This window comes from Eurosta solidaginis, chromosome 1, assembly GCF_040869045.1.
Source record: "Eurosta solidaginis isolate ZX-2024a chromosome 1, ASM4086904v1, whole genome shotgun sequence".
NCBI classification, from domain to species: Eukaryota; Metazoa; Arthropoda; class Insecta; order Diptera; family Tephritidae; genus Eurosta; species Eurosta solidaginis.
In genome coordinates, this window is record NC_090319.1 from 229,872,262 (window position 1) to 229,885,569 (window position 13,308).

Here is a 13,308-nt window from a genome sequence, read left to right on the forward strand (position 1 = left end):
CAGCCACTTGAACCTAACTTAACCTAACCTATACTTGATGTGCTCACGACGATTCGACTCTCTTTCCTACTTTCACTTTTATTTTCACGATCATCAATTTATTTTTAATTTATCGATACGTTCCCTTATATTCAACCCTATTTATTTCTTTACCAAATATCCTTTAATACACTTCTTCTCAAACATTAATTCCTTTTATCTTTTTCGCTATTCTATTGTAAATATTTCTGTTTTTTCTATTTGCATTTATATTTGAAGTAATTTTCGATCTAATAATCGTTTTGAATATCAATTCATTTAAAATTTTTTGTTATTCTATTGCAAATATTTTTTTTCTATTTTCATTTATATTTAAAAAACCAATTTTCATTCCGATCTAATAATCAATTACTTTCTTATCGAATATAACTTTTCACTAATTATTTTTCCTCACCTAACATATAAATCAAAATTTATAAATTATTTCTTACGCTATTAACATCGCCAACGCTGGAGGAAACTTTCGCCTCTGCTATTTCCCTCTCCTGTTGTCGCGTATTTGCTTTCATTACTTTTTCTTCTTTACTCACGCGGTCTCAATTTGATATTTTCAGGCACATTTTTTACCGTTTTCAAAAAGTTTATATTTAAACCCGCGTATCCTTACTTTTTAGTTTTCAGGCACTCACTACTTTCGACACTCGCGCTAGTCCCTGATTGGACGCCAGTTAAATTAAATCATATCGAGGAAATTAACATATTATGTTATGTTATGTATACACTCATAAACTCTAAATTACACGAGCACGTCATACCCAAGTCGTCGCGCGAATTGAGTATATACACAAACGAATGGCATTATAACCCATCATCATTTGTCATCAACGTAAATGTGCCAGAGCGTGCGTCGACTGATTATGATTGGAAATGAAAGATGAATTGAAACGAATCATTTGTTTACACTCTCGTTTTTTTTCGATTTCGCGAGGGATTTACCTCAAATTTGTGCTGGCAATAATCACATTAGTGCAGTGATGTTAAGAAATAAAATTTATCGGGATATATAAAACAGAAGGGGGACTCATGTAACCGTATAAATGCATTATAAAGTGTGTAAACGTATAAATTTATGTAGTGCGTAAACGAATTTTCAAATTTTTTATGAAAAATCATTTACACAATTTGTATAAATTTACGCGCACATTTCATTGTGTAAACGCGGTAAACTCAAAGGAATGCAACCTTGAAGACACTACAGCAGGCATTTTCATCAGAAATCTCCAACATCAGCAAGTAAAGGCGCCTTAGGTTTGATTTTTCACTTAACCTTGGCATTTTTTAATTTGTATAACTAGGTACGTTCATATAACAGCGTGTGTAAATGGATATAATTTTACACCTTATAAGTTTATGTGCTTTCATGAGTTCCCCTAGAATGAAAGTGTCGATATCAATATCTGGTAATGCATAAGCACCAATCGCCTAACCAGATTGCGCATTCATGAGTTCAAAATTTCTTCGTTCTGCGCATATACACCACAGTTGACTTGAGCGAACAGCTAATATGCTGTTCTATAGTTTTTCTTGCAAAATACAAGAGTATGTTTTTGTGTAAATTCCTTTTATTTAAATGAATAATTTAATTATTTAACTAAAATGTTTTTCACCGTAAACGTATTGGAAAAATGTATCGTTCTTATCGGTCAACTCTACTAATGTCCCATGTCTTAAGGGATGGTTATGATCAGGGATGCACCTTAACGTTAAGCTAATCGTTTATCAAAAAATTTCCACCGTTTCCGTTGAAACACTTCGAAATATTATCGATAAAGAAATTATCAAGATAAATTGTATCTCGTTTTTAACCGAAATGAAAAGCTTTCGTTAACGTTAAAAACGTTAACAAAAACGTGATACTTTATGTTTGAATTGTGCTGGCAATGCTATAGCCATGGTGAAGCCGTAAGGTGGCAACAGCGAGCGGACATACACACAAACTCCATGTAATTTGTTTGTGTAATTCGTTGGTGGTAATGTCAAAAATACCCTGAGAAATGTTCGTACTGTCAAAATTCATGAGAAAAGTTGCAATCACCTTGGCTAATGCTTTCACCTTTAATGACTCCGCCATCAGTCAGCTGGGTTAAAAATTTGTAGACAAACGTTCGTGCAATGTAAAAGTGTGGGCAAATAAAGTTGGATAAAATATCAAAATAAACATATTCCAAATAAACGAGAGTAATTAATATTAAGCAAACTGCACGTAAATCTTATCGTGGAAAGTGTCCATGCAAGCAACTTGCAACAAAAGCAGCTCGTAAATCAGCTTCAACCGGTGGTGAAAAAAAAATTAAATCAAGTGGTTAAGCTATTATTACCTTGTTTATACCTACAAGAAAGCCGTTCTGAACGCAAACCGAGTTGACTGAGCACACATTTTTATCAAGTGTTTATACTCTCATCCCTATATCGATATCAAAACAACCGCCTTGAATTGACAGTACGTGACAGCTGTGAATTTCGTGGAAGTTTTGTAAAATATATTAATTTAACAAAATTCTATTTTTATCAACATATTTTTTGAAGTAAAGAAGTAACTATTACATAAATCAATAATTTTCCGTGTACGGGACTCACGCAAATAAGTACATAAAAGTAAAAGTAAGTTGTTGTGGTCATTGGAGCACTCCAAAAAGCAGATGCTATAAGTTAATTTTCTACAGGTTTTTGTTATTGCTCTAAGGGTTATTTTAATAATAAAAGTGTGAAACAGCGATGGAATTTAACAATAAAATATTTGTATTTGGATTAATAAAATCGTTGCAAAGCAAAAGATTGATAGTCACAAATCATCTTGTAAACACTAACTCCTGCGTTGAGAAGTGCTTGAATGAAAGAAGAAAGAATATAAGAGCTTTGATTCTGTCCCAGGCCAGTCATAGTTTTTTCTACAAATATACCTCGGATCAGAAATTTACATAAACGCCATAGAAAAGAAAATTTCTGGTGGTTTCTCCTGCAACCAGAAAATGAAGGTTGCTACATCGAGGCTTTTCGAATGAGCAAAAAGTCTTTTACTTTACTCTGTGGTAAATTGGAACCCTTACTCCGAAGAAATTGCATACCTTGCATCACACAACCCCTTCCTATAGAAAAACAGGTAGCCATATGTTTATACAAACTCGCTTCCTGTGGAGAATACCGAGTAGTTGGTGATGTTTTTGGTGTCCACAAAAGCACAGTACATAAATATTTTCATACCGTTGTCGACGCTCTCCTCCAAGTACAGACAGAGCTAATAAAGTTCCCGCAAATAGATGACGCTTTGAAAATTGCTGCTGAATTTGAGAAGAAATCTAATATACCGAACATTATTGGTGCTATCGATGGTAATTATATTTAGCTCTTATTACTAGAAAAAAACAACTAGCGTCAATATTATACAAGGATAATATATTTTATGAATTACTATTATATTTTGTAGGTACCCACATACCGATGTTGCCGCCTAGTGAAGGGTACTTGGATTATATTAATAGAAAGGGTTGGCCTTCGATTGTAATGCAGGCAGTTGTGGACTGCAATTATATGTGAGTATATCTTTTGTTCAATACCGAAAGGCCCGAAGCGGTTTTGTGTAAAATTTAAAATCCCAAACGCAAGTAGGGTCTAGGGACAAAGAGACCTCTCAGCTCCTTTTATAATTTGTTAATATTTTTGAAACGATTTTCGCACTACGTAACTATTATTATTATTATTAGGCCTTTATACACGACGACCTTTTCTATCTTTTGTGCTTGACCTTTGAGCTTATTGCTCTAGGCGGAGGCTCTTTATATATCTGAGCTCCTTCGCAGGCTTTTTAGCCCAAATCACAAAAGGATTTAGAGTCACACCACCTAGGTGGAAGAGTCTCTGTCTTGCTAACGCAACGCATTCGCAGAGTATATGAACCGGAGTTTCATCGTCCAGCTCGCAAAACCAACAGATTGGTGCATCCGATAGATTTAGCTTACTGAGGTGATAACGTAGACCGCAATGCCCTGTATAATAGCCAGTAAGAGTTCATAGATCCTCCCTTCTTAAGTTAATAAGCCTCGCCGATGCTCTATGTGATGGCTGTATAAAGCTGTACCGTCCTGTAGAAAATTGTTCCAGGACGGTGAAGTTCTGCGGCTCGTAATATTTTCTTATTTAAAGAAATCGCACGATAGTGAGTCATCCTGTCTGAAACCCCGTTTAGTTTCGAACGGCTCGGAGAGGTCCTTTCCAATTCTGACTGAGCTGATGGTGTTACTCAACGTCATTTTGCATAGCCGTATCAGTTTTGCAGGAATATTTGGATATAGCGGCATATAGGCAACTCCTTTTCATGCTGTCGAAGGAGGATTTAAAATCGACAAAGGTGATGTGTGTCGATTTTCTTTTCACGGCTTTTTTCCAAGATTTGCAGATTACAGGATCTTCATTCTTGTGGATTGGGCCGAGAACACATAGATTCCAATCGGCAGGCATTCGCTTTATGAGCTCCTCGCCGCCGAACTTGATTAGCTCAGCCGGGAACCCATCAGCGCCAGCGGCTTTATTGCTCTTCGTACCTCGAATTAAAAGTACAAATTGGAAGAGAACCTCGTCATTGGATGTACTTCTTCTTGCCCAACCGGCACTTCTTCTTTTCAAATTGCCATCAGGCTTTTCTAACAGGACTCCTAGGAAACAGGCTATTTCGACAGGGTTAGACCAAAGTGTTAGAAAGTGGATTCTACTTAACACTAGAAAAGACGAATTGTATCGTGGAGGTCCTCCACATGCGATACATATATTAACATATTCATCGGATACAGGTGGTGCGTAAGCGTTTATAATGGGATTCGCTGTGCTTTTATCTACGAAACACTTTACCGCCAATTCGTGGATAGTGTATCTTTCTCCCTCCAGAAGGTCCGATTCAAAGGGCACAGTAGATGTTAATTTATACTGCCTTATTTCGAAGTGATGCATACGGAGATAGCCGTTAAAGGCCTGGGAGTGAAACAAGGCTATTGACAAGAGCCCCACTCAAGATTTTAGGGAATTTAAATTCGGTAGCCCTAAGCTATCGGCAATCTTCGTTGATAATTCTGGTTGGGCCTTTCAATAGTATTAAATCTTGTGCAATGGTGTATCGTCATTGCACTTGTATCATTTTTTTACAATGATGTTAAACCTTTGCCCAAGATTGTGAGCACCCTTATTATGTAAAAGCGAGTTCGATACAATTTTTATTTTAACAGGTTTACTGATGTCAGCGTTAAGTTACCTGGAAGCACTCATGACGCAACCGTATTTAAAGAGTCAGGGTTATTTAAAAACTCTTCGAAACTCATTCCAAGATCCACAAAACTAATTAACAATGTAGAAACTCCATTATTTCTTGTTGGAGACCCAGCCTATCCATTGCTTCCTTGGCTGATGAAGCCATATACTGGTAATTTAAATGCAGAAGAAGAATCTTTTAATTGTCATTTGAGCACTGCTCGAATTGTAGCGGAAAATGCATTTGGCCGTTTTAAAGGGCGATGGAGATGCCTTGCCAAAAGGCTTGATGTCAATCCCAGTTTCGTTCCAAAAGTTGTTCTAGCTTGCGCTGTATTACATAACTTTGTTGAGCAAAAAAAGGAAACATATCTGGAAATTTGGTCACAATCGTCTCAAAACCTACAAGAATATCCACAGCCTCAAGACACATTTCAACTGAAATAATTTCAGACGAAAGTATGCATCCAAAAGATTTAAGAAACAATTTAAAAAATTATTTAAAAGATAATTTTCCTTTGAGGACAAGTCACTATAATCATTAATTTTAATTTTAACCAGGGGCGGTATCGTCGTACCCTTCATGATCGAAACCCATTTTGACTGAAGCAATAACTATGAAAATGTCAGTAATACAATTTTTGTTAGCGTACCTACTTTTGTTCATTCCTTCGTTTAAATTCATTAATTATTACAAATTGATCTGTATATGTATTTTATATATAACGTTATATATAACGTATAAACTTTAAGTAAAATGTAATAATATAATAAAATAAAAGTAATGGTATTTTAAATACAAAATCAATTCAATTGATCAGTCAATGTTTGCATTCAGTTTCTTAAGCATTTAAAAGCATATTGCTTTCTATTCACAGCAACAAAACTACACGTGTCAAACGATTTGATAACAATATTAAAGCCACTGTATGCATTTAATCTTTAATTAGTAATAATATAAATGAAAAAAAAAATAATAATTCAATTAACTGTATACCAGAGCTATTAAAAAAATATTTTGTGTGTTTCGATTAGATGTCAAAAAAGAAATCTGATAATATGAGCCATTAAGGATAGGGTTCCCCGTACCAACAACACAGACCATTTTTTATTCCGATTTGTATAACTTCTAAATTATACGCTTGAATATTTTTTTTTATTATAATATTAATGGCTAACTTTAAAATTTTTAAATGACAATTGAATTAACTTCTCGGCTAAAAAATTTATTTTCTTTGAATCAGTTACATTTACATTAAATTTAAGTAAATAAAGTATCTAACTGATTCAAAGAAAATCTATTTTATGGCTGAGAAATCAATTAAATTTTCATTTAAAAATTTTCAAGTTTATTATTAACGTAGTGATAAACAAATTATTTTTCGCATTTTTTTATTCACATTTTAACGTATCCATAATAGGAATATGGCTCATATTATGAGATACATATTTCGGCTCTAAAACTTTTAAGCGTGTAGTATGTTTTGAAAACATTTTGAATTTTTATTTAAGTTCTTAGTTATTATTATTAAAAATTAAAGTTGTGTTGAACATTGAAATGTACACTTACTCCTTATTCATAAAAAATAAAATAAAACTCTTATAATTGGAAACGTCTTTATAAGACCTTATAAACATTTTCTCTGTTTTATGAATAAAGGCTGCTTTACACGAGCTGCATTGCGAGTGATATGGATATTTTTTAATATTCTTATTCGCGAATGCGAGTGATGAGAATATTTTTTATTATTCTTATTCGCGAATGTGAGTGTGAAAGAATGTATTTGAATATTCAGAAATGAGAAATTTCCAATCCTGGTTGTTCTTTTAAATATAGGTTTGAAAAAATTTCTTTGGGGTATAAGTAGGTATTCGCAGTTTTTGAAACAAAAAAGCTTATTTGAGCTTATAGCTTTTCGCAGCATTGGACCATATTAATGAAAAGTAAGCAATTGCTTTTTCTCAAGATTTGAAAAATTTTACATAAATTTTTATGGAGAAAGTTTCAAAAATTGAGTAAAAGGTCTAAAAACTAAACACTGTCCCTACAGGCGTGTTTAAGTCATACCAAAGTGGAACTCAACGTATACAATTTATAACGTCCGTATTCTTGAGCTGTGACAACGCTTGTCATATTGATTTAATCGTGACTTTTAGCTTTATTCTGACCTTTAGTGCAGATTTTTTTCCAGTAAATAGCTTCATGGCCCAAGTTTATGATACAAAAAATGTAAAAAAAAGCGCTGTCACTGCTCAGAATACGGGTGTAAAACTTATACAAAACTCTTTGCTTTTTTATAAATTTTGTACATAGTTTGTGTTTGCATGAATTAAATTCGGGCACCGATGTTTCAGCCAGATGTAGCTTATTCCTGCGATTCCGCAAACGATCCAAAAATATCAACATCGTTATGAGAACCCGATACTACTTCCGAAGTCAAAGAAATTGAAGGAGAAAGGAAATGACGTGGTACGTAAAGAGGAATATTATGTGACTGTGGTGTCTGCATTGTGCATAGGAGAGAATTGAACATTTTAACTGTTTCACGACGCTCATCTTCTAGCATTTTCTGAGTTTCTTTGCGATTTTTTTCTAATAAAAGTTCAACGTTGCTTAAATGGGTTTCATCTTGTTTTTTCATAGCGTTAACTAAATTATCTTGCGTGTTCTTCCACTCATTTGTAAAAGATTCCATAACTTTCGAATAAGATGCCTTTTCTGAAAATATGTATAAATTACTTAAAAATCAAAGTTAAACTGGTTGGACAGATATCCAACCGGAATCATGTCGAAATCATTATACGGTTATAAGTTCCATACCAAATTGCAATGAGTCACTCGTACCAAGGGTAATACTTGACATTAGTATCCTACAGGTAAAACACGGGTTATATTTTAAATCACTCCCAACTGTCATCAACCCAGAGAGGTACACTGCACCTAAGAACTATAGATCATGTAAAATAAGACTCGCATTCCCACGACATTAATCGGGCTCTTATTGCAATTTGGTTTGTAACTCCTCACGTATGGACTTACTTTGATTTTTGAAAGTTCCTTTATTTCGGGGAGTGCTGCATGCGACGTTGGGTTGTGAAGTATTTTCAGACTCGCTGCCTAGAGGATCGTCCAAATTCACTTCCATAAAGTTACACTGTGACGTGTTCATGTTATTGGAATTCACTTCGACTTGTGAAGTGTCCTCACCTTCTGCCGCTACTGCAGGGCGATTACCAAGAACTTCGTCCAGCAGCTCAAAATACTCACATGTTTGTCTCCCAGCACCACTTTTATTATTATGACGCTTAGCTTTGTAATAATCACACTTCAAAGTTTTAAATTTTGCTCTAATCTGGATGGCATCTTTATTTATTCCTTTGGAATTTAACTCTCTAGCCACCTCCTCAAAGATACAGCGGTTCCTCTTAACCTTACTGTCCAGCAATTTAAGGATGTGTCGTTCTTTAATAATGGATATCATTTCAACAACATCCCTTTCTCTCCATATATTTCTTTTCTTTTTATTTTCCATTTTATTTTGCAAGAAATCTGTAATTTAATTAATTTGCAAATATACAAGTAAACCGCGAACTCAAAATCAGCTGTTTTTCAATTCGCTTTAAATACTAGATGTGTTTATACGCTCTGTGCATGCGTCTGGAGATAATAACGACCGATTTTAAAACTAGTGTAAGTCAAAACATTTTGTACTTTTAAAGCGAATTGAAATTTAGTTTATGCATGCGTTTTGAGGGAACCCGTATATATTCAAAACGACTTATGCATGCGTATAAACATAGTATATGCTAACTAAAATATTAATGCATCGGCTGCGATTTCGGTAATAGTCTATTTGAGGGGTCGACTGCTAATACGCTACCAAAAATATCGAGAGAGGTGTCAAACGACGCGTATTAATCTCGAGAACAATAATCCGATGGCGGAAAAGAAAAATTTTATCTGTATCCGGAAATATTTCCAGTTGAATTTGGCGATTTTCATGTGGTTGTTGTTGTGTTTGTACCCACAAAAAAAATTGTGCATCACCGTGGCGGTAGCCACGGTTATACCACACACCCGGACTTGGCATGGCGTAGCCCAGAGTTATTTTTTATAAGCGCGGCCGAAGGCCGGAACGCAGAAAGGTGTTCTGCGCAAAAATACTATGGATCCCACCGCCGGTTTCGGAGGGACCCGCGGATCTTTTTTCGGTTTTTCGTTAATATCTTTTGAACGGGTAAAAAAAGTTAACTTCCTTTCGGATTCTTGATCTAGCGTGAATACGCGTCTTTTGATACCTCACTAGAAAATTTTGGCCCAAATTTCGGTTGGTTCCGTAAACTGCACTATTACCCAATTGATCATGAGGGTCTTACATCGGTGGCATTGCAAGGCAAGGATTGCGATGTGGTGGCCATACAAAAAAAGGTTGCTGGGAAGCTGATTGATCCAGAAACAGTCACACATCTATTTCGCATAATGAAAAATATTGGTTGTATTATGACCGGTCGCATTGGTAAGAAAACAACTAAATAAACGAAAACTATGTCGTTTGTAATAACTTGTACCTTTTCATTGTAGCCGATAGCACCTTACGCGATCAACACCTTTCGTTTGATACCCAAAACACCTCCTAGGGTCACACGTGATCCACACACGTATAAAGGTCTGCAAATGTGACTCAGACACCGTTCACCAGATTCCCCCCCCCCCCCCCCCCCCCCGTTATTTAGGGATTTTCGGTTATCTCGATCAGCGCACAAATGTGGATGCTTGAAAAAGCTGTATGAAGATCTGCAATAAAATAAAATGCCACATACACTCATGCTCATATTAATAGGTACAAAATTGAAAATGATTTCATTCAAAAAGTATAGGTATTTACTGACGCTATATATTAAATGGAAAATATTAATATGAGCATGAGTGTACGCCTCTATGTAAATTCATTCGAATTAAAATTTCATTTGTTTATTTTTGTTTCGCTTGTACAGAATTTTCAACTCAAACGCTTATTTTTGCGCTGCAGGCCAAATTTTAGAACTTAAGTTAATAATAAAAATAATATCACGAGAAAAGAAAAAAACAATAATATTGCGATTTCATAGTCCACATTCATTAAGAGCTGTGCTACAAGTCTTAAGGTCTCAAGGTTACTCGAGCGAGTTTTAAAAGTTAATTAAATATATGTACACCTGTATGCGCAATAGATTGAGTCAAACGAAATCAAATTAAAATTCACTTCTATTATTGCGGACACAGGTGTATACTCTGTATGAGTTTATTTGTTATTTAGCCTCAATAGCAAAATAATTTCGGTCAGCTCATCACCCAAATTTGACCTGTAGTCATTTACAATATATTTAAATGCGGAAAACGCACGCTCCACACTGACTTGTGTTGCCGGAGTCGCGTGAATAACTTGAGAAAGCCGATACAAATGTTTGTATGTATATTTCATTCGTTCCCAAAAAGCAGCTAAATTTACTTTTGTGTCTGTTGATTCGTTGAATGATTCAATAGCTGAATAACCTTCTAAAATGCATGAATCGTTGAATCTTGGTGCAGTGGTTTGGTTAAGAAGTTCTGTAAGCAAATCTGTATCGTTCTCGCTTGCCATTGTAAAACTGTTGTCTTGTACAGCCTGCAAGAAAAAGATAGAATATTTTTATTTTCAGGAATTTCCAAACTTTACTATGGATACTATACCTGCGTAAGGGAAGTAACTTTCAAATGTAGCGCTTTCAAATGATCAATGGCTACACCTCTCATATGTACAAATTCCGAAGTTGTAACAAGCGATGAAGCCTAGGGTCTAAGTAAATAGCTGCAGCTACTGTTGGATTAGCAAGCAATTTATTTTTTCGTTCATTTATTGAAATGAATAAGAGTTTTGAAATATCTGAGTGTGTTGAGGCTTTTTTAATTGCTAAGCAAGTTTCCAAGAAAAATTTATTGAAGTCGCCGAAAAGTAAATTATGTTTTTGAAGCTGTTCCGTAATTACTTTCATAACAGAAAAGCTTTGTAAAAAGTCATCCACAAAATCCCAGTCTATGATTGATTTAGCAATATTATTTTTGATAAATTCTTGAAGCACTTTTAAATGTTTTACCATCTCGTATGAGTAGCTCCAACGTGTTGGGCATTCAGCAGAGGGTAGTGGTAAGCTATGTTCGACCAGAACACGATGTAGTCCTTGTGTGCGCAAATTTTTTGCTATTGTGCGGCAATCTTCATACTTTGGCTTTACATCTTTATGGTCTAATACATCCTGTACACACAATTGTACCGTGTGTGCGGCACATCTTATTACAGAGAGGGAATCTGCAATAAAATTATATGTTATAAAAGTGTATTCATTTGTTATATATGTATATAAGTCGCACTAAAATGAGTTGTCATGCAATCATCAAATATCGGATCGTCGAAAATATTGTCACATGGAATTGAATCCAAATCTTCGACCCCATCCTCTTCATTGTCAAACTTGCTGTCGACATATTCAACCTTGCTGGCGACATATTCAACCTCGTTCTGCAAAAGTTTACCACACTTTATCATATTTTGCCCGTTGTCGCTAGTGTTACTATATATTTGTTCTATTGAAATGTCATATCTGAAAACGTTAAATGATAGTTTTTTAAGAATTAGGGGCATCGATATCAATGAAATGGACCAAATAACTTACTTTTCTAAGGTCTCCATAATTATTTGTTTTAAATTTTCCGCTGTATGCCTTTCTATGAAATTTGTGACTGAGAGTGTTTTAATAACTATTTCTCCCTTATCTAATAGTTGCGCATTTATACATACAACATTGCGGTAAAATCGTTTAGCACTATCAATTTTTATGGAAAATATTCTGTTTTTCAATAATGTTTTTAAACTGTCGATTTCGTTGTGCACTTGTTTTAGCAAAACATCGTGTATATTATTTCTGTTAATGTTATTTAGCCCAACTTGCTGACAAATGGGAGTTAATACTTTTTGCATAGGACTGCTACTGAAAATTTGTAAGGCAAGCCCACATTCAACCACAAAATCACTACACAATTTTCTAACTTCGTTTCTGGACATCGTTAAAATTATTTTATACTTAACATCTTCCTGAAGGGTCTTAATTTCCACATATGTATTATTCTCATTATATTCTTCCCTGTGATTTCGTAGAAGATGAGACTTCAGGTTTCCCAGGTGATCACTAGAATGGATCCGGTGGCATATTTTGCATTCGTTTTTTCCATTGCTATCCAGCTCATAAAAGGTGCGAATTGTATCACCCCGTTTTGTTCTCATTTTACACTATGATTCCCACTTTTTAATTGTAATACGTACATATATTAAATAGACGCAATGAGCTTTGTAATTGCAGTAGAAATTTTTACAGAAAAATACACGATATACATTTTGGTTGACGCGATTACGTTAGATGTTTTCCCGAACTTTTCTGACTAAAACTAGTAGAGCTGTCAAAAGGAAAAAATCCTCTCAGAGTGGGAAGCAAAACCAGTCAGAAAAGTGCATTCGGGAATGATTTCAAGGAGTCCGTGACTGCCCATGACTGAGTTTTTGGTCTTCGGGAACAAAGCTATTATGGATAATATAGCATTGCCAGCATAGTTTGAAAATAATAATCAACTTAAACGTTTTGATTTCGTTTCGATATGGCAGAAAACGAAACAAAATCATTTCGTTAATTTGACATTCTTAACGTTAATAAACGAAACGAAATGACTTTGTTTCGTTTATTAACGTTAATTATCGTAACGAAATGATATCGGTTCATTGGTTAAGCATGCCTGGTTATGATAAGGCCACCTTCTTTTTCTGGATGTATGCGGCTGTTGATACGGCGGTAATGGTGGTGATATGGTGGCGGTGTGGATGGTTACGGTGGCGGTGGCGGTGGCAATATATCCGGTTCTGGCGTATGAAGAACACAGCTATCTTTTTATATGCACAAATAACTTGCATATATCTATTTGTACAAACCTGCATATATCTTTTAAACAACTTGTGGCTATCTTTGTAT

At 34.9% G+C, this 13,308-nt stretch overlaps 1 protein-coding gene and 1 long non-coding RNA gene across 5 annotated transcripts; one reads left to right on the forward strand and one right to left on the reverse strand.

Moving 5' to 3' along the window:
- Positions 1-2,511: 2,511 nt before the first annotated feature.
- On the forward strand, positions 2,512-5,651 carry LOC137241619 (uncharacterized). 2 transcript variants are annotated; one of them, XR_010950014.1, is made up of 3 exons: positions 2,512-2,640; positions 3,464-3,569; positions 5,253-5,651. It is a non-coding gene; the product is annotated as an uncharacterized lncRNA (long non-coding RNA). The 2 variants fall into 2 exon arrangements; XR_010950015.1 differs by lacking the exon at positions 2,512-2,640 and adding an exon at positions 3,058-3,368.
- Positions 5,652-10,448: 4,797 nt separating this feature from the next.
- On the reverse strand, positions 10,449-12,673 carry LOC137241628 (uncharacterized). Of its 3 annotated transcripts, XM_067769155.1 has the most exons (5): positions 11,965-12,673; positions 11,663-11,892; positions 11,389-11,600; positions 10,985-11,327; positions 10,449-10,919 (listed from the first exon to the last, which is right to left on the reverse strand). In XM_067769155.1, the coding sequence occupies exons 1-4, from the start codon at positions 12,570-12,572 to the stop codon at positions 11,283-11,285; spliced, it is 1,095 nt and encodes a 364-aa protein (XP_067625256.1). In that variant the 5' UTR covers positions 12,573-12,673; the 3' UTR covers positions 10,449-10,919; positions 10,985-11,282. The 3 variants fall into 3 exon arrangements, with proteins under 3 accessions (XP_067625256.1, XP_067625251.1, XP_067625253.1); XM_067769150.1 differs by having other exon boundaries at positions 10,985-11,600; XM_067769152.1 differs by having other exon boundaries at positions 10,449-11,600.
- Positions 12,674-13,308: the final 635 nt, after the last annotated feature.